The sequence below is a fragment of the Siphateles boraxobius genome, unplaced genomic scaffold, assembly GCF_051911475.1.
Source record: "Siphateles boraxobius isolate OS27281-9 unplaced genomic scaffold, OSU_SipBor_1 6, whole genome shotgun sequence".
Classification (NCBI taxonomy): domain Eukaryota; kingdom Metazoa; phylum Chordata; class Actinopteri; order Cypriniformes; family Leuciscidae; genus Siphateles; species Siphateles boraxobius.
The window spans coordinates 37,089,888-37,112,217 of NW_027509186.1; the positions used below are offsets into that span (position 1 = coordinate 37,089,888).

A 22,330-nucleotide genomic window follows, 5' to 3' on the forward strand; every position below is an offset into this window, starting at 1 on the left:
TTGGGGTGTGTTGCAGCCATCAAAATCAAAATTTGTTCATATTTTAAAAATACAATTATGTTGGTCAGTGAAAACATTGGAAAACTTTTCTTTGTACTTTTGTCAGTTAAAAAAAGTTTAAATAGAATGAACAAATCACAGATTCTTGATTTTAATGCATTTTACAAAATTTCCCAACTTTTTCTGGTTTGGGGTTGTATTTATTATATTTGATCACAGAATGTTTGGAATTACAGTGAAGTTTGGAATCAATGTTTGGTGTGTAAACATTATGATTTCACCACTAAATACATTTAGTGTAATTTATCTCCACCGTCTCACTATACTTTTGCTGTTTCCTGTCACACTGGGGCATAAATGTCATGAACATAAGTTACATAACAAAATATCAAGGTTTATGGTGGGAAGAAAAAAAAACTTGTATTAAGTCTTTTCTTAGTTTTTAATAATTATATTATGTAGGATCAATTTAAGCAAGTATCATAAAATCAATCATATGAAAGCGAAAATGCTGTTTTATATATTTTCTAGCAGGTTTGGTGTCTCGTAGCGTCCCAAATCCAACAACTGGTTGTGACGATTCTCTCTTAGCAATCAGGGATCTGCAGTGTTTCACATCACATTTTTTACATAATAATAGGCTAGTCCCTGTTTTCACCTCATTCATTATGGTGATGTCTGAGATCTTCTGTAAATTGGCACATCAAGCACGTCATTAGTGTCAGACAAACTAAAGGATTTATGTGATACTTTATATGATAATCACCTCAATGTGTTTTTAATGTTTTACCCCTCAGGTTAAAGTACATGACTAAAAATAACATTAAAGGCTACAGAAACCAAACCTGCAAACTCTCTTTCTGACACTGAAATTGGCCATTCATGATTAGTGCAGATCCGAGTTTTTATTTGTATATCTGAAGGGAAATTATGGTCTTCATAAAAGTTTTGATGGCATCTTCTTTTATCTTTCCTCAGTAATGTGTAATAAAGTGTTTATAAGCGCAGCGCTGTTTGCGTTCAGGAGTAACCGCTGTATTTCTGCTTTTCTATTCTGTCATAGAGGGAATTTGCATTTTCTTGCAACTTTACTTACACAATCATTCATTAGGCCCTTTATAATTTTTTTTTGTCAAAACTATATAATTTGAACGTTGAAGTTGTTTAAATAGTATTTTTATTGTCATTGTACAGTTTATAACATTACTAGACATTTACATTTAGCTGACGCTTTTATCCAAAGCGACTTACAATTGCTATATATGTCAGAGGTCGCACGCCTCTGGAGCAACTAGGGTTTAAATGTCTTGCTCAGGGACACATTGGTGTCTCACAGTGGATTCGAACCCGGGTCTCTCACACCAGAGGCGTGTGTCTTATCCACTGCGCCATCACCACCCCGCCATCACACATTGCTGTTGTTTCAAAACAACTTTGCTACCTTTTTTTTTTTTACGTAAACCTCCTCTATTCAGTCTGCATATTGCATATTAAATGGATTTCTGTCGTCTTATGTTAGATTTCTGATTAGTTTAGACAATAATTTAACATGTGCCCTGTTTCATCCTTATAATATTCTGGGTTACATAAAAATTAGCAACCTAGAGCTGTTTTATACACACTACTAATATGTAACAGTCAAAATGATCTATATTTGAGCTAACTATATTTGAAGCACCATGTGTGTTTTGCTGTTAAAGTATTCCAGTATAAATTCAGTAACTTATCTCTGATTTTTCCAGATCTGGTCCTGTGGGCGTCAGTATCACACAGTGATCACAGTTCACACCTGCAGTGAAGCCCCTCCCACAACAATTCACCAATAAATACTGGGAATATTCCCATCATCCTACAAGAGAAGGACAAACTCCAGGAGTAGCAGCTGAAATCTGTGTGACTGTTAAAGATGGAGTTTATTAAAGAGGAGATTGAAGACATGAGTGATCCAGAACCATCCAGAAAAAAACATAAAGATACTGAGGAACAAATAGGTTGGTGTCCATTTTTGATTGTTTAATAATTCTGTGAATTAATAAGCAGTATATGGATGATAAATTATAGATAAATGCATATAAATGTTCACAACCTTTTATATAGCAGTTTTAATTATATTGACATGACAGAACTGACCTTTAAACCTCAAGGATCTGATACTTTATACTCACACAGACAGAAACCTGAATTCTTGATTTCTGTTAAATGTTCACTTGAATTTTCACATTTATCCTTCTTGAACAGATTTTTAATGTTTATTTCAGAGCAAATGGAAGTGAGACACGAACTAAATGAAGTAAAGAAACACTGTGACTTCAAAACTGAAGGAACAAAAGTCAAAAAGCTGCACTCCTGCTCACAGTGTGGAAAGAGTTTCAGTCATAAAGTAACCCTTAAGAGGCACATGAGAATTCACACTGGAGAGAAACCGTATCCATGCACTCAGTGTGGAAAGTGTTTTTCTGATGCATCAGGTCTCAGGTATCATCTACGCGTTCACTCTGGAGAAAAAACATTTACTTGTGATCAGTGTGGTAAAGATTTTATTTCATCATCACAACTAAATAATCACATGAAAGTTCATTCGGATGAGAAGCCTTATGTGTGTTCTCTCTGTGGAAAGAGATTTTCAAGACCGGAGAGTTTTAAACAGCACCAGAAAACACATAATGAAGTGAGAGATCATGTGTGTTGTGACTGTGGGAAGAGCTTTACTAGAGCTTGTGAACTGAAACGGCACCAAAGAATTCATACTGGAGAAAACCCCTTCAAGTGCTCATATTGTGACAAGAGTTTTACTCAGTTTGGACAACTAAAATCACACGAGCGAGTTCATACTGGAGAGAAGCCGTACTACTGTACTCAGTGTGGGAAGAGTTACAAAGATTCAATAAGTTTGACATATCATCTGCACATTCACTCTGGAGAAAAACCATTTAACTGTGATCAGTGTGGTAAAGATTTTATTTCATCATCAAATCTAAAAGAACACCTGAAAGTTCATTCAGATGAGAAGCCTTATGTGTGTTCTCTCTGTGGACAGAGTTTTTCACGACTGAATCATTTTAAACTGCATCAGAAAACACATGATAAAATGAGTGATCATGTGTGTTGTGACTGTGAAAAGAGCTTTACTAGAGCTTGTGAACTGAAACGGCACCAAAGAATTCATAGTGGAGAAAAACCCTTCAAGTGCTCATATTGTGACAAAAGTTTCACTCAGTCTGGAACCCTAAAAGTACATGAGCGAATTCATACTGGAGAAAAGCCGTATTACTGTAGTCAGTGTGGGAAGAGTTTTAAATGGTCATCAGGCCTTTACGCTCATGTGAAAAAATGTTGCAAGTGAGCAAAATTAGTTTTCATGTCAAATGCATTCAGGTAAATTCTCAGAGACAATACTCTGCTTTGAGTAAACTCCATATTTTATCTCAAATTATTATCTCATAGTATTATTCTGACCAATCAGTGATCTGCAGTGTTTACACGTCACATTTTAGTATCGGTACCGCTTGCTTGGAACCTCAACCGAGGTGGTACTAAAAAAGTACCAGGTACTAGGTACTGTACAATGTGGAAAACCCCCCAAAAGTGAGCCGTTCCATGAAGTGGAAATGTCCATTTACTATAGTGTATATTGTTTTCTGATAGTATTTATGAGAAATAAAACAGAAACATTTTGTCTCAAACAATCTGTTTAATGAACACAGAGAATGTAATATAGAGTTAATATGGTTTTAATCACATTAATGAATTTAATTATATCTTAATATTGTGATTAATATGTTTGGCATGCAGTATTATTGTTAACCAAATGATCAGGTCTTACTACTGCAGTAAGTTGTACAAATATAGAGGATTTACAGGACAAACATTAAAATTTCATAAAAAACCTTGAAAAAACATTCATTCCTTGTTATAGGAGAAGAACTGTCTAAACTTGTTAAATCATCTAAATCAGTAACATGTACAATGTTAGACTATACCGACTAAGCTACTGAAAGAGATGCTTCTTCCAGAAGTCGTAGATCCTCTTCTTAAAAAGCACAACTTGAGTTATCTACAGTCCAATTTCGAATCTCCCTTTTCTGTCAAAAATACCAGAATACTAGGCAGTATCATTACAACTATGTTCCTCCTTAGAGAGAAATGGTATTTGCGAGGATTTTCTAGTCAGGATTAAGACTATATCATGTACTGAGACTGCAGTCATTAGAGCTACAAATGACTCTTGTCATCCAATCATGGTTGTATCTCTCTATTAGTGTAACTGGACCTAAGCTCTGCTTTTGACATAGTCGACAATACCATTCTTTTGAATAAGCTCGCAAAAAAATTATGTTTGCAGTTGCATTGGCATGGTTCAAATACCTATCTGATGCTTATCACTATACTTAAACTTATCTCATAATTATCTGACCGTCATCAGTTTGTAGCAGTAAACGAAAAGGTGTCATATCGATCACAAGTTCAGTATGGAGTCCCTCAAGGCTCAGTTCTAGGACCGTTGCTTCTCACCATATACATGCAACCCTTGGGAGATATCATTAGGAAATTTGCTTGGTGAAAGTTAGCTTTCACTGTTAAACTGATGATACTCAGCTCTATATTTCCTCACAGCCTGACGAAACATACAAATTCACAAAACTAATGGAATGCATAGTTAATATAAAAAATCTGATGACATGTGATTTCCTACTACTTAATTATTGCACCAAAACCTCTGCACTTAATAACATAGAATACCGTTTAACGCTTGATGGCTACTCTGTCAAGTTTTTGTCTTCGGTTAGGAACATGGGTGTGCTCTTGTGTAGCAATCTTTCATTTGAAAGCCACATTTCTAGCATATGTAAAACTGCATTTTTTCCATTCTAACAATATCTCAAAATAATGACATATGCTTTCAATGTCAAATGCAGACTAGGCTAGACTATTGTAATGCTCTACTGGGTGGTTGCCCTGCACGATTAAAAAAAAAACTCCAATTGGTCCAAAACGCAGCGGTCAGAATTCTTACTAGCACCAGGAAGTATAATAGCCCGGATCTGTCAACACTACATTGGTTCCCTATACTTTTTAAAATCTTGCTGATTACGTATAAAGCCCTGAATGGTTTAGCTCCTCATTACTTATGCGAGCTCTCATTGCATTATAGTCTATTATGTCCACTGCAATCTCAAAATGCTGGCCAGGTGATAATACCTAGAATATTAAAATTGGGCGAGTATTATATCCTTTTCCTTTGTATATCCTTTTCCTTTCCTTGACTTAAAAGAGTTTCAAATGGGCAAACAGTCTCAATCATCATTTGTAAATTCAATCTGTATTTAGTGTGGTAAAAATAGAAAATACTTTAGAACCAATTCTTAAAAAACATCTGGAAGTTAATGGAGATGAGTGGTGTAATGTGTTAGTTTTGGGGAAAAAGCTTTTTCCTAATATATTTTTCTAATACAGACTATGAGAGAAATCATGGGTGTTTTGAACACAGCCGGGACGCCACATTTACCCATTTACATTGGTTTGATTTGTTCATTTATATACCAGTCAGAAATTATTAGCCGCATTTCCACTGTATAGCCACAAGGGCTCTTAACAGACCATATCAAATTAGGTTATATCATTGTTCACATAAAAAAATCTTCAATTGCATTTGCTCCCTTTTTATTTTTGGTCACAGGACTGCACAAAACAACTCTCTTCAGTCTTTTGTTTGAAAAGAGAACATTTAGAAAAATATTGATAAATTATGTTTGTCACTTTTTTTTAGTAAAATATCAAAATGCCCCCAAAAATTCAAGATATAGGAAAAAAAAGTGTTGTTTTCCTGAATATGGGCGCAAGTGTTATATTGAAATTTGAAAATGTGAAACGGTTCCTAAAACAAGTTAGTTATGTGTACCTTTAATTTTAACCACAGTAAAAGTCTGTTAATGAAAATAGTTTTTCTTTGATATTGATTAAACAACATCAGGTGACTAGACTGTCGAAGACTTATGTTTGATGATAGTGTAGGCTTATTTGTTTCGTAATAGTGCGGAGATGGGATTTACTTAAGAATATGCGGCCCCTTTAAGAAATATGCCATCGTGCGCACTGAGGATGCGCAGAAGAGAGAAATGCGAGAGACGAGGCGAGGGCCGAAAAACCATAAACTGTGGCTAAATCTTCCAACAGTTGAAGCTGAAGTGTTTCCCTAGCGATGGAGTGTTAGATCATGCGCAGTAAACACGCGTCGCGTCGTGTAGAGCTCAAGTTAGCTGGTTAAGCGCAAGAGGCTCTCATGCTGAATGGGAAAAAAAGTTATTGGTTCTTTCCAGGCGGTACCTCATGATTAATATATAAGCGAAGACCCCAGGCATCACCAGAAGCCGGTATGTATGATATTGGTTTTTAATTTGAATAATCTATAATATTTCATACATTAGCAGAGCTTGGTAGACAGATAATAAAAGACGATATACGACGGATCATTAATAATTACAAGTTGTTAGTTTATTTAGGGTTTATTCAATATAAATAATCCTAGTCCTATGCAATTTTGTGACATTTTTAAAAGGAGTTTTATAAAAAAGTTGATTTACTGAATGAGTATAATGCCCACAGACAGTACAGGGGTTCTTTATAAATAAACAAAACAATCAAATGTAAAATTATTTTAAAATAAAATTTTCTGTTTCAAGTTCACATAGCTTATGTTTTATAGTTGAGCCGTCAAGTTGTTGAAAAAATTCAGTTCAAGAACTCTGCCATCAGTGTTGGGGGGAGGGGGTATTAAAACAAGTATTTCACTATAAATTCAGTAACTTCTTTTTGAATTTGGCTGTTAATTTTAGCTGTAAAATAAACAGCAGTGTATGGATGATAGCCTACATGATACAAGAATACATCTAAATCATTACCTTGTTTCTAGCATTTTCATATACATTTTAATCATATTAACATGAATTTAAGAACTAACTCTTTTCACATTAAAGGGATAGTTCACCCAAAAAGGCACCCTCAAGCCACCCTAGGTATAAGTAATATGACATTCCTCTTTCAGACAAATACAATCAGAGTTATATTAAAAATGTCCTGGCTCTTCCAATCTTTATAATGGCAGCTAATGGCCGTTTGCTGTAAAGTCCATCAAAGTGCATCCATTCATTATTAAAGTGCTCCACACGGCTCTAGGGGGGTTAATAAAGGCCTTCTGAAAGCGAGGCGTTACGTTCATGCAAGAAAATTATCCATATTTAAAACTCTTTCGACTAAAATACTAGCTTCCGGCAGACAGCCTATGCAAGTCAACTTACGCTAAAAGAGTAACACTTGACGATGTATGACGTCGGATGTAGGGGTAGTGTAAGCTGTGATGCCTCTCAAACAAACAAACCAGGTACAGCTCCTCCAACATTTCTCTTTAAAAACGGTTGTATTCTAATTTGTCACTGTTTTGTTTTGCTCTATCCTCTGCACTTCCGCTTTGGATGCGCTTTGATGGACAGAAACGGCCATTCATTGCCATTATAAATCTTGGAAGAGGGGGGGGGGGGTATATTTGGCAGCAGTGAATATATTAACTGAACAATTATTTGAACTGTACATTAAACTAAACATTGTAACATTTATTTGTATGTAATTTATCCACAAAGTGTGCAACTTTTGTCACTGCAGTGTATCTTTCTGGGCTTCTGGAAGAACATTTTTTAATTCGTGGGTCGTTATAACTGACGTTCTCTACTTGGCCTACTTTCTATGTTACTTTCTCCCACCCGCAACATTTGTTCTGTCCCACTCCCGCCCGCAAATACACTTTTTTTCTGTACCACCAAATACTTTCAGGTTGCATTCAAGAAATCAACACATATGTCTGTGATTGGCTACATCGCTCAATGCTGCAAACATGTTATAAATAGAAACTTGTTGCTTTTCTGCAACAGATGAATAAAAATGTATTAGTTTTGTATGTTTTATTCATAGATATTTCTAGTTTGCAGGAGTCCCGCGAATCGTTTTATTCTCCCGCAACGCGCACACACAGAGTGAGTACATTACCACTCGCACTCGGCCATCAAATCTAGTCCCGCGCCGCACTCTATTGCGTTGGCAGTGCACGTCTCTAGATCAAGGGCCCGGCCCGAGGATAGTGCTCCAGAGGCGTGCGACCTCTGAAATATAGCAATTGTAAGTAGCTTTGGATAAAAGCGTCAGCTAAATGAATAAATGAAAATGAAACTTAAGGGATATTTAGTTTGTTTAATAAAATAACAAATTGTAATCTGGCGCTGTAAAGAAAATCAAATCAAATTTACTTGACCTTCAAGGGGGGCGAGCAGTTAGGAGGCCCGGGCGCCCCCCTTATATAATGGAAGGGGAAACACTGCAGTTACCAGGGGGTTTTCCAGAAAGCAATGTTATCTTACCGTCAAAGATACCCTGAACTCTCGTTGATTAACCCAAATCTTGCTTACTCGAAGTATGCTGGTTATAAAATGTGACGAATTGACGAGTCACCATCAAATGGACGCTAAGGCCGTGTGTCCACCAAAGCGTTTTTAGCCAGCTGAAAACGCTAGGCGCTCTGCTGAAAACGCCTAGCTGTGGGCGCTTGAGAGCGTTTTGGCAGCGCTGCGTTTTTTCAGTTGAGACGATTCGTTGCTATGATACAGAATATCCGCAGCACACTTTACTTGTAACTGATTTCGCAGATAATTTTGTTTCATACTAAAAATTTATTTTTTCATCCATTTTGTTCGGTTAGCTCTGCTGGTTGACGTCCTTGTACAGAAAGAATGTTGTGACAGTTGGTCGTGTGGTATTTGTCCCGCCCCTCCTCCACTGTGATTGGACGGCTGTGTAAAAAGTGACAGTGATGAGCGCAGCGTTTTACCCAAAGTTGAACATTTTTCAACTCTCGGCGACCAGTAAAAAACGCTGGGCGCTCAGCGCTTGAGCGTTAAATACACGCTCAGCGCCTCGTTACGCTCATGGCGTTTAAAAAACGCGGCGCTCCCATTGAAAACAATTGGAATTTTACGCCAGCTGCGTGAAAAAACGCTTTGGTGGACACACGGCCTAAGAGAAAAAAAAGAAAAAAGTGCTCTATACTACTTCTTTCTTCTTCGTTTGTTTAATGGCTATTTACATACTTAGGGCATACCGCCACCTATTTTCAATATTTTTGTTTAATAATCTTTAATCAATGTGAATAAGAACTGTATTGTTTATTTGATGCTAATTCTATAATAAAAAGAAATATATGTTAAACTAATTAACAGTCTGTGCTTGCAATGATAACATGGCTGTAAAAGTTTAGTAATTTTGCCTCCACATTGCTTGAAAGGTAAAGTAGATGTCATATACTGTATGTTTATTTAATATCGAAATACATTGTAGAATAGTAAACATCCTGTTGCAAAAATAAAAACATCTGAATGCAGACCAATGTTGTGTGAAATGCGAATTGTATATGATGTTTTATATCATGTAAAAATTAAGAGACCACTGCAAAATTTGCAGTTTCCCTGGATTTATTATATATGTATCTGTTTGATTGAACATTTTTGATTAATTTTACAAATTATTGGCAACATTTCTTCCAAATTTTAAATAAAAATATTGTAATTAAGAGCATTTATTTGCAGAAAATGACAACTACTCAAAATTAAAGAAAAAATATGCCATGTTTTCAGACCTCGAAAATGCAAAGAAAACTAGTTTATATTCATTTTTAAAAATCGCAATAGTTATGTTTTAACTTGGGAAGAGTTCAGACTTTAAGGCACTCCTGGTGAAAAAAAAAAAGCAGCTTGGCTTTATTTAATGGCTGATGACCCTCCATCTTCCTCTTGATCACATTCCTGAGGTTTTCAGTGGGGTTCAGGTCTGAGATTGTGAGGGCTATGACAGGGTCTTGATCTGGTGGCTCTCAATCCACACTTTCATTGGCCTGGCTGTGTGGATTGGAGAATAGTCCTGTGGGAAAAAAACAATCATTAAAGAGATAGTTCACCCAAAAATGAAAATTCTGTCAGTATTTATTCACCCTCATGTTGTTCCAACCCCGTAAGACCTTCGTTCATCTTCGGAACACGAATTAAGATATTTTTGATTAAATCTGAGAGCTGGATCACTCCTCCATAGGCTTCTAAGGGATTGAAACTTGCCAGCCTCGAAAAGTTATTAAAGACATTGTTAAAATAGTCCAAGTGACTACAGTGGCTCAATCTTAAGTTTATCAAGCGACGAGAATACTTTCTGTGCGCAAAAAAAAAAAAAAATAACGACTTTATTTCAACTATTCATTTCCTTCTCTGTGGACCTCGAGTCAGTTCACTAGTGTAACAGCGTAAGCCTCTGTTGTTGTACGTCACACGCATCACACACATGACCAGCGTCGGCCAATAGTGAGCCTACGTGTGACGTAGCTCTACGCAATCACACTATGTTAATTGACTCGAGGCCCACAGAGAAGGATTATTTTTAGGGGGGTTTTGCGCACAAAAAGTATTCTCGTCGCTACTTAAGGCCCATTCACACCAAGAAAGATAACTATAATGAAATTATATTTGTGTCCACACATCAACGAATGATAACGGTGTGTTTATTCTAATCTCATGTGCTGGTGTTTCAAAGTGTACAACATGTATACATGTTTTTGCTGTTTTTGTTGCATTTATACGGCTTTAACCAGAAGATGTCCTCAGCATGCTATGTTTTGAGTAAATCTTGTGTAATCGATCTAATCTAACAATACATTTAGCTGACATAGTCAATATGGTGGAATAAAAACAACGGCTAGTCATTTTCACTGCAACTTCAGGAAGCAAGACAATGTTGTTGAAACTAGCGCTGGATGGTAATTTTCCATTAATACTTCTCACCATAAATTCTGAGGGTATGAGGGTATCCTTAAAGTTTGAATTGTCAAACATTGGTAGATTTTTCTGGATTTTTTTTATTTATTATTTAATCATTTATTTCTCCACAATGTCATCTGCCATTTTAAATCCGCGAGCTCTCAAATTTTAATGGATTCTGATTGGCTGTCAGTGTTTTATCATTCAACAGCTGGGAAAAAGTTCTTCTTAAATTGATCCCAACTATATCGTTCCTCTATATCGTTATAGTTCTGGCAATTCAAATCACCTTCATTTATATAGCGCTTTTAACAATATAGATTGTTTCAAAGCAGCTTTACAGTGATAATAGGACATTAAAGTAACAGAGATTGTTTTGACTCCCCTGCTTTGGGTTCTCCTACATAATGCATAAAAAGGTGAACAATGCACTTCAAAATGTAAAACCAAAATCAGCAGGCCAAAATAACAGGATTTGTGAATTTATTCCATACGCAGTATTTTCTCTGCACTCCAGTAGGTGGCGCAAACACACCTTAGATGTAGTGGAAAATGGAAATGGAGATTGAATGTTGTGGTAGAGAAAAAGGAGGTAAATAAAACCCACATACGTCCCTGCTATACAGGATAGGCAACAGTATGTGACAAAGGAAGTATGTATGAACTTACATAAAATGTATAGACAAAAAAAGTGTGCATACGATGGAAGCAAGTGGAAGTGAAGCCGAATGGAAATGACAACATGTCGAATGTAGTAGATTACGATTACATTCATTCTACACATATTCATACTATTTAGAACATACTTTTCTAGTGGCTGTCAATCATGTCAGATAATACGACTGCATTGAACCCGTTTAAAATAACTAAAGATCTTAAAGATTGTATTTATTGTATTTGATCACAGAATGTTTGGATTTACAGTGAAGTTTGGAATCAACATGTCGTGTGTAAACATTATGATTTCACCACTAAATACATTTAGTGTAATTTATCTCCACCGTCTCACTGTTGCTGTTTCCAGTCACACTGGGCAATTGAAAATAACAAAATATCAAGGTTTATGGTGGGAAGAAAAAGGTGGTAGGTAGGAAGTTGTATCTTCGTTTTTTATAATTATATTTTGTAGGATCAATTCAAGCAAGTATCATAAAATCAATCAACACATGGAAGCAAAAATGCTGTTTTATATATATATTTTCTAGCGGGTTTAGTGTCTCGTGTCCCAATTTGTTTTATTATTTTTTTATTATACTTCAACACAAACAAACAAGGTACATTAACAAATATCTGAATATAATTCAATTGTTCAGCCTTAGGTTGAGCATAGCTAGTACAAAGAACAGCAAACACACTATAGAACAAATACTTAAATAAAGAAAAAACAAAAATAACATGAAAAATTATTTTTTAAAAAGAATAAAAAGGGACTTTTCAAATTAATTAAAACGTATCCAAAAGTGAAATCAATTTAAGGGCTTTCAGATTTTTGACAAATTTTAAAGATTTGAAAAAAAATTTAACCTCATTCATCCAGTGATTAAAGTTGGGTTTAGATTTAAACCATCTGCATTTATGAATGAAACACTTTCCAAAACATAAGAAATTAATAACAAAATCACAATCTTTGTTTTCCAGACAAACACCAAACCTAATTAACTTCCCCGTGAGAGGTGGGAGTTCAGCCCTCCTAGATTCTGCACCTCCCTCCAAAAGGGTTTCACCATATCACAATCAAAGAAGACATGCTCTAGATTTTCAATATTTGTTTCACAAAAAAACACAATTATTCACGTCAAAATTAAATTTCAATCTTAAAAATTCCTTAGTAGTATAAATCTCGTTTGAAATTTTGAAGTTCACCAGGGAGAGGAAAAGACAAATCATTTTTCCTATTTTTTTTATTTATTTCATTCTTCTCATAATCTTTAAGCACGTTTTCCCGTCTAATTGGGTTTAGGAAATAAGCTTGTAAAATAAAATTTCTAATCACTCTATTTGAACATTTTTTTAATCACAAAAATCATAACCTTCTAAGGAGAGCTGTCTCAGTGCTGGGGAGATTTTGGAGTACAACATGTCTTCTTTAACCATTAATCTTAAAGGAATTTGTATGGCTCTAATCATTTTATTAAAATTATTAACAGTACACTGTACTTGGAATTTCTCACAAAACTCTCTATACAGTAACACATTTCCATTATCATCCAAGAAATGCACAATAGCCCAAATCCCTTTAGATTTCCATTCCTCAAGATATACAGATTTTCTTCCAAACTTTATATATCTACAATTCCAAACTGCAGTGTTGTGAGGAGTGAAGTTATGTTTGAACAATAGTTTCGAATAGAGCAGGACTTGCTGATGGAAGGCTGAAAGCTTAACTGGTGACGAGGTGCACAACATAACAAAACGTTTATTCCCCCAGTTTTTTGTTAAAGATCGCATTGGGGACAATAAACCAAAAGGAGTGACTATTTTGAATGAAGGATTTTAACCATTTAAAACAACATCGACAACATCCGACAACATCTCCAAGACGTTACACACCATATGACTAGTAAGTCAAAGTCCAAATCACAGTCTTTGCTGTCCCAACTTAATTGATATAAGTAGTGTAGAACATTATATAGAAACTGTGTCTATTCCTCGCTTAGTGAGGCCAAACAATAAATCTAGTGTAGGATCTAGCAAAAATCTTATTGTAATTAAACCAGAAAATCTAAATATCAGTGAACAAAAACAATTTCTAAAGCTAGGTCTTCTAAACATTAGATCGCTCACACCTAAGGCGGTTATTGTAAATGAAATGGTCACAGATAATAGTTTCGATGTACTTTGCCTTACTGAAACCTGGCTTAAACCAAATGATTATTTCGGTCTAAATGAGTCCACTCCACCAGGATACTGTTATAAGCATGAGCCCCGTCTGATCGGTCGTGGCGGCGGTGTTGCAACAATCTATAGAGATATTCTTAATGTTACTCAGAAAACAGGTCACAGGTTTAATTCGTTTGAAGTACTTGTGCTAAATGTTACGCTCTTAGATGCAAGAAACAAATCCATATTATCTCTAGCCTTGGCTACCCTATATAGACCTCCAGGGCCCTATGCTGATTTCCTAAAAGAGTTTGCATACTTTCTCTCAGATCTATTGGTCAATGTCGATAAAGCAATAATTGTTGGAGACTTTAACATACACGTAGATAATACAAATGATGCGTTAGGGACTGCGTTTACAGATTTATTAAACTCCTTTGGGGTCACGCAAAACGTCAGCGGTCCCACTCATCGTCTAAATCATACACTAGATTTAATTATATCATATGGAACCAATCCAACTGATATAAATATTATACCGCAAAGTGATGATCTCACTGATCATTACATGGTAACTTGTATAATACGTACTGCTGAAATTTGTCACGTTGCGCAACGTTATCGACCAGGCAGAACAATCCTTCCAACCACTATAGATAGATTCTCAAATAGCTTACCTGATCTATCTCAGCTGCGCAGTGCACCCAAACAAACAGATGAACTAGAGGAAATGACTAGCAGTTTGAGCACCATGTTCTCTAGTACACTAGATATTGTTGCACCAATTAGATTAAAAAAGGTAAGAGAGAAAACTAAAGCACCATGGTACAACAGTGCTACGCATGCAATCAAGAGAGAAACTCGTAACTTAGAGCGTAAATGGAAACAAACTAATTTAGAGGTCTTTAGAATCGCGTGGAAAGACAGTATGTCACGTTATAAAAAGGCTCTAAAAGCAGCAAGGGCTGAGCATCTCCGCAAACTAATAGAAAATAACCAAAATAATCCAAGGTTTTTATTCAACACCGTGGCTAGACTAACAAATAAACAAACATCACCAGAGCAAAATATTCCATTACAATATAGTAGTAATGATTTTATGAATTACTTCAATGAGAAAATAGAAAGCATCCGAAACACAATTGTAAATATACAATCCTCTATGATGTCTTATGATTCAGCCTCAATTATGGCCCCTCTAGAACAACTACACCGATTTACAACTATAGGACAGGAAGAGCTAAATAAACTTATCATTGCATCGAAACCAACAACATGTTTATTAGATCCAATACCCACTAAACTACTGAAAGAAGTGTTACCTGTAGTCGAAGAGCCTCTTCTTAATATTATTAACTCGTCTTTATTTTTAGGTCATGTTCCAAAAATATTCAAGCTGGCAGTAATAAAACCTCTCATTAAGAAACCGCAATTAGATCCAAATAACTTAGCAAATTACAGACCCATCTCAAATCTTCCATTTATGTCTAAAATACTAGAAAAAATTGTGTCCGCTCAATTGTGCTCTTTCTTACAAGAAAATGATATCTATGAAAAATTCCAGTCGGGATTCAGACCGCATCATAGCACAGAAACTGCGCTAGTTAAAATTACAAATGATTTACTTTTAGCTTCTGACCAAGGCTGTATCTCAATACTAGTTCTACTCGATCTAAGCGCTGCGTTCGACACTATCGATCATAAAATACTCCTGGATCGACTACAAAACTACACTGGTGTTCAGGGACAGGCATTAAGCTGGTTTAGATCTTACTTATCAGACCGTTACCATTTTGTCTGTCTAAATGGGGAAAAATCAAAGATAACGTCAGTAGACTATGGAGTGCCGCAAGGATCGGTGTTAGGCCCTCTGCTATTCTCAATATATATGCTGCCACTTGGTAATATTATAAGAAAACATGGAATTAATTTCCACTGTTATGCTGATGACACTCAATTATATATCTCATCACGACCAGATGAAAACACTAACTTATCTAAATTGACAGAGTGTCTAAATGATATAAAATGCTGGATGACGTGTAATTTCCTGCTATTAGATTCAGATAAAACGGAGGTACTACTTATTGGTCCAAAAAACTACCCACAAAATCCCTTACAATACAACTTTAATTTAGAAGGATGTCCTGTTACTTTATCCACTACAGTAAAAGACCTGGGTGTTATACTAGACCGCAACTTGACTTTCGAAAATCATATTTCATATATTACAAGAACAGCCTTTTTCCACCTTAGAAACATTGCTAAGCTACGCAACATGCTATCTGTTTCTGATGCAGAAAAGTTAGTTCATACTTTCATGACCTCGAGACTAGATTACTGTAATGCTTTATTAGCTGGCTGTCCTACATCCTCAATTAACAAGCTACAGTTAGTGCAAAATGCAGCTGCTAGAGTTCTTACTAGATCAAGAAAATATGATCATATAACACCTATTTTATCATCTCTACACTGGTTACCTATTAAGTTACGTATCAATTACAAAGTATTCCTACTGACCTATAAAGCCCTAAATGGTTTAGCTCCTGTGTATTTAACAGACCTTCTATCGCCATACAATCCATCGCGCTCTTTAAGATCACTAAATTCGAGGCTTCTGGTCATTCCTAGGATATCTAAGTCCACTAAAGGAGGGAGGGCGTTCTCGCATTTAGCTCCTAAACTCTGGAATAGCCTTCCTGATATTGTACGAGCCTCAGACTCGCTGTCCCAGTTTAAAACTAGATTAAAGACGCATCTCTTTAACCAAGCATTCACTTAATGCTTAACCTTTGATACTGCTGAATCGGTTCGAATGCATTAACATTATGAACATCAGCTATGCTAATTATTTCCCATCTGCCTTTCTGCTGTTATCTCGGGACGCTAGTCCCGAGGTAAATAGCGTTCGTCAGCTCCAGTTTGTATCCAGCCTCTCACGGAGACTTCAGATGCCCCAACGCCTGTGAAGAGACGACTCGACGCCTGTGAAGAGACGACTCAAAGCCGGCGATATGTTATGCCATAAATTAATACTTGATTAACTAACTGTATTTTTCTATGTACATTTCCGAAATGCAATTTCTGTAAAGCTGCTTTGAGACAATGTGTATTGTGAAAAGCGCTATACAAATAAATTTGAATTGAATTGAATTGAACCATTTCAATTTCAAAACACCATTCATAATGTCAAAATCGATAGCATTCACCCCACCGTCTTCATATTTTTTAATCATGTCATCCTTTCTTATATACTGACCCTTATTTCTTTCAAATAAATTTAAAAATCACCTTATTTATTAATTTAATCATGTGTCGATATGGGCAAGGAGAAGGCTGGATAGATGAGTCTGGACAAACTATCCATTTTAGATAGAAGAATTCAATATGGACTTACATTTATCTATGTAATTCAACACATTTTTATTCTCCATAACATCTTTATCTTTAGAAATAATAATCCCCAAATATTTAACTTCCCTTTTCATTTGTATATTAGATAATGACTGCAAAGGAAACTCATGCAATGTTAACATTACACATTTGTTTACGTTTAAATGTAGCCCCGAAGCTTTAGAAAACTGGTTAATAGACTGTAAAGCTAATGGAAATTTGATATTCATTTTTTAGAAACAATGTTGTATCGTCAGCAAACTGACTTATAAGTATATGTCTATCCAACACTGTAAGACCTTCAATACCATCATTTTTAATCAATATATATATATATACTCTGCGTTATAAATAATAATGGTGAGCTACCACATCCCTGACGAATCCCTCTTTTAATTGGAAATCTTGAGCAGGCCTACAGAGCTATTGATTCCATTATATAACATTTCAATTATACATTTTATTCCAAAACCAAAATGATGCAAGGTTTTCAAAATAAAAGGATGCTCCACCGCATCAAAAGCTTTATATAAATCTAAAAAAAAAGAAACCCACTCTCTTGAACCACTTCACTATAAACGAGTTAATCTAAAACCAATCTAATATTATTATGAATTGACCTTCCTCCCAAAAACCCTGATTGTGTCTCACTAATTATAGCAGAAATTTCCTTTTTCAGCCTAGCAGCAATAGCCACCAGAAAAGATTTTTATAATCAATGTTAAGGAAAGTGATAGGCCTCAGATTGTCTAAGACTCTTTTATCTTTACCAACTTTTGGAATCAATGTAATCAAACCTTGCTTCATACTTTCAATCAACTCTTTTTTTACCAATGCCTTCTTTTAGGGCACAGAATAATAGATTTCTCAACAAGTCCCTGGGGATTTGTTTAAAGGCATCTTCTCAGCAACTGAATCCAATTCTTCTATTTTAAGATCCGAATCACATACAACTTTGAAAGAGTCCTCAATGCATGGAGTATTGTTCTGAATTTGAGCAAAAAAAAAAAAAGATCTGACTCATAGGAGGAGAAATCTGAGGAATATAAACTGAAACACTTCTTTTTCAATTATTTTAGAATCTTTGCATTCTTTTCCTTGGATCATTAAACTACTGACAGAGTTCCTTTGCGGTCTATTTTTTTCTAAATTACTGAAATATGAAGAGTTCTTTTCACCTTCCTCAATTCACTTGGCACGCGATCTTATAAAGCACCCTATGCCCTCTCAAGATACAAATTATCTAATTTACTTTGCAGCTCCGTCACCCTATCATTTTCATAATTATTTAAAACCGGTTTGTTACAACACTGACTTATTTCGCAAATTAAATTCCTTTCTTATTCTCTTTTTTCTTTTATTAGTTTCTTAGAGAAACCAATGGAAAATTCTTGAATTTTAAGTTTTAGAAATTCCCATTTACTTATATTAGAATCAAAAGAATCATTTATCTCTATATCTTTTATTAATTCCTTAATTTTATTGCAATAATCTTCATTTTTTAATAGAAAGGCATTGAACTTCCAATAACCTTTGTTTCTAAATTGTTTAGTTGTGGGTTCTAAAACGAGATCTATGAAACAATGATCCATTAACGGAGCTTTAGAAATTTTAGATTTTGAAGCATATTTTAGACTGTTGTCACTGACCATCCAATAATCAATTATAAATTTGCTCTCCCCATTTGGTTTAAACCATGAAAAACATTCAACCTCAGGTTTTAAATATCGCCAAACATCACTCAAATTATTTTCTGTCATCCAAAAATCAACACTAGCATTAAGCCGCCCCTTGTTAAGTCTGGGAGACGATCTATCTTTCCACTCGTCAGGAACCATATTCCAATCCCCTCCTATTAAAACATTATCAGATGGGTACCGCACTTTAGTTTCAGAGATCATTTTAGAAATATCTTCTAATAATTTCTGGTTTTGAGCTGCATTGTTAAATCCATAAATATTAAATAGAATGAAAAAAAGACCATCAATTTTCAGTACCACCATCAACCGGTGTCCACTTCCATCAGCTTTATGCACGATGACTTTCTCGTGTCCCAAATCCAACATCTGGTAGTGACGATTCTCTCTGACCAATCAGTGATCTGCATTGTTTCACATCCCATTTTTTTGCATAATAATAGGCTACTCCCTGTTTTCTCCTCATCCATTATGGTGATGTCTGAGATCTTCTGTAAATTGGCACATCAAGCACATCATTAGTGTCAGACAAACTACAGGATCATCACTTTATGTGATAATCACCTCAATGTGTTTTTAATGTTTTACCCCTCAGGTTACATGACTAAAAATACTATTAAAGGCTACAGAAACCAAACCTGCAAACTCTCTTTCTGACACTGAAATCGGCCATTCATGATTAGTGCAGATCCGAGTTTATATTTGAATGAATATCTGAAGAGAAATTATGGTCTTCATAAAAGTTTCGATGGCATCATCTTTTATCTTTCATCAGAAATGTCTAATAAAGTGTTTATAAGCGCAGCGCTGCTTGTGTTCAGGAGTAACCGCTGTATTTCTGCGGCTGGTAAACTTGTTTAAATATTATTTTTATTGTCATTGTACAGTTTATAACATTGCCAGACATTGCCGTTGTTTCAAAACAACTTTGCTATCGAAGCAAAATGAGGAATTTCATTTTTTTTTATTGTTACGTAAACCTCCTCTATTCAGTCTGCATATTGCATACTAAATGGATTTCTGTCGTCTTAAGTTAGATTTCTGATTTGTTCAGACAATAATTTAACATGTGCCCTGTTTAATCCTTATAATATTCTGGGTTACATAAAGTTCCACTCTGGATTACACAAGTTGTTTTATACACTACTAATAATAAACAATCAAAATGCTCTATATTTGAGCTAAATATATTTGAAGCACCATGTGTGTTTTGCTGTTAAAGTATTCCAGTATAAATTCAGTAACTTATCTCTGATTCTTCCAGATCTGGTCCTGTGGGCGTCAGTATCACACAGTGATCACAGTTCACACCTGCAGTGAAGCCCCTCCCACAACGATTCACCAATAAATACTGGGAATATTCGCATCATCCTACAAGAGAAGGACAAACTCCAGGAGTAGCAGCTGAAATCTGTGTGACTGTTAAAGATGGAGTTTATTAAAGAGGAGATTGAAGACATGAGTGATCCAGAACCATCCAGAATAAAACATGAAGATACTGAGGAACAAATAGGTTGGTGTCCATTCTTGACTGTTCAATAATTATGTGAATTAATAAGCAGTATATGGATGATAAATGATAGAGAAATGCATATAAATGTTCACAACCTTTTATATAGCAGTTTTTCAATTATATTTACATGACAGAACTGACCTTTAAACATCACGGATCTGATACTTTATACTCACACAGACAGAAACCTGAAGTCTTGATTTCTGTTAAATGTTCACTTGAATTTTCACATTTATCCTTCTTGAACAGATTCTTAATATTTATTTCAGAGCAAATGGAAGTGAGAGACAAACTAAATGAAGCAAAGAAACACTGTGACTTCAAAACTGAAGGAACAAAAGCCAAAAAGCTGCACTCCTGCTCACAGTGTGGAAAGAGTTTCAGTCATAAAGGACATCTTAACACACACATGAGAATTCACACTGGAGAGAAACCGTATCCATGCACTCAGTGTGGAAAGAGTTTTTCTGATGGATCAGGTCTCAGGTATCATCTACGCGTTCACTCTGGAGAAAAAACATTTACTTGTGATCAGTGTGGTAAAGATTTTATTTCATCATCACTAAATAATCACCTGAAAGTTCATTCAGATGAGAAGCCTTATGTGTGTTCTCTCTGTGGAAAGAGTTTTTCAAGGCTGGACAGTTTTAAACGGCACCAGAAAACACATAATGAAGTGAGAGATCATGTGTGTTGTGACTGTGGGAAGAGCTTTATTAGAGCTGAATATCTGAAACAGCACCAAAGAATTCATGCTGGAGAAAAACCTTATAAGTGCTCATATTGTGACAAGAGTTTCACTCAGTCTGGAACCCTGAAATCACACGAGCGACTTCATACTGGAGAGAAGCCGTACTACTGTACTCAGTGTGAGAAGAGGTAAAAATATTCAACAAGTTTGACATATCATCTGCACATTCACTCTGGAGAGAAAAAATCTTTTACTTGTGATCAGTGTGGTAAACATTTTATTTCATCATCAGGTCTAAAATACCACATGCAACTTCATTCAGATGAGCGGTCTTATGTGTGTTCTCTCTGTGGAAAGAGATTTTCACGACTGGGCAGTTTTAAACAGCACCAAAAAATACATAGTTATGTGAGAGATCATGTGTGTTGTGACTGTGGGAAGAGCTTTATTAGAGCTGAATATCTGAAACAGCACCAAAGAATTCATACTGGAGAAAAACCTTACAAGTGCTCATATTGTGACAAGAGTTTTCTCATTCTGGAAACTTGAAAGTTCATGAGCGAATTCATACTGGAGAAAAGCCGTACTACTGTACTCAGTGTGGGAAGAGTTTTAGACATTCATCAGACCTTTACACTCATGTGAAAAAATGTTGCAAGTGAGCAAAATTAGTTTTCATGTCAAATGCATTCAGGTAAATTCTCTGAGATTAAATGTGGAGTTTACTCAAAGCAGAGTATTGTCTCTAATTATTATCTCATAGTATTATTCTGACCAATCACTTATCTGCAGTGTTTACACATCACATTTTAGCATCGGTACGGCTCGCTTGGAACCTAAACCGAGGTGGTACTAAAAAAGTACCAGGTACTAGGTACTGTACACTGTGGAAAACCCCCCAAAAGTGAGCCGTTCCATGAAGTGGAAATGTCCATTTACTATAGTGTATATTGTTTTCTGATTGTAATTATTAGAAATAAAACAAAAACATCTCTTGAGCAATCTGTTTAATGAACACAGAGAATGAGTAATATAGTTTAAATTACATTAAGGAGTTTAATTCTATTTTAATATTGTGATAAATATGTTTGGCATACAGTATTATTGTTAACCAAATGATCAGGTTTTACTGCAGTAAGTTGTACAAATATAGAGGATTTACAGGACAAACATTAAAATTTCATAAAAACCCTTGAAAAAACATTCATTCTTTACTATATGAGAAGAACTGTCTAAACTTGTTAAATCATCTAAATCAGTAACATGTACAATGTTAGACTCTATACTGACTAAGCTACTGATAGAGATGCTTCTTCGAGAAGTCGTAGATCCTCTTCTTAAAAAAGCACAACTTGAGTTATCTACAGTCCAATTT

General features: G+C 35.4%; 1 protein-coding gene and 1 pseudogene across 2 annotated transcripts in view; both read left to right on the plus strand.

The window, feature by feature from the left end:
* Positions 1-22,330, plus strand: part of LOC143715429 (uncharacterized) — a 90,757-nt pseudogene that overhangs the window by 8,890 nt on the left and 59,537 nt on the right. The window lies entirely within an intron of this gene.
* On the plus strand, positions 1,907-21,202 carry LOC143716527 (uncharacterized). Its single transcript, XM_077209079.1, has 4 exons — positions 1,907-1,991; positions 2,259-3,339; positions 20,173-20,264; positions 20,534-21,202. Exons 1-4 carry the CDS (start codon positions 1,907-1,909, stop codon positions 21,145-21,147), a joined length of 1,872 nt encoding a protein of 623 aa, XP_077065194.1. The 3' UTR covers positions 21,148-21,202.

Coding starts and splice junctions, on each gene's coding strand:
- LOC143716527 (XM_077209079.1), top strand. CDS start 1,907: ATGGAGTTTATTAAAGAGGAGATTGAAGACATGAGTGATCCAGAACCA. Junction 1,992..2,258: donor AGATACTGAGGAACAAATAG/GTTGGTGTCCAT, acceptor TGTTTATTTCAG/AGCAAATGGAAGTGAGACAC. Junction 3,340..20,172: donor CATGTGAAAAAATGTTGCAA/GTGAGCAAAATT, acceptor ATCTGTGTGACT/GTTAAAGATGGAGTTTATTA.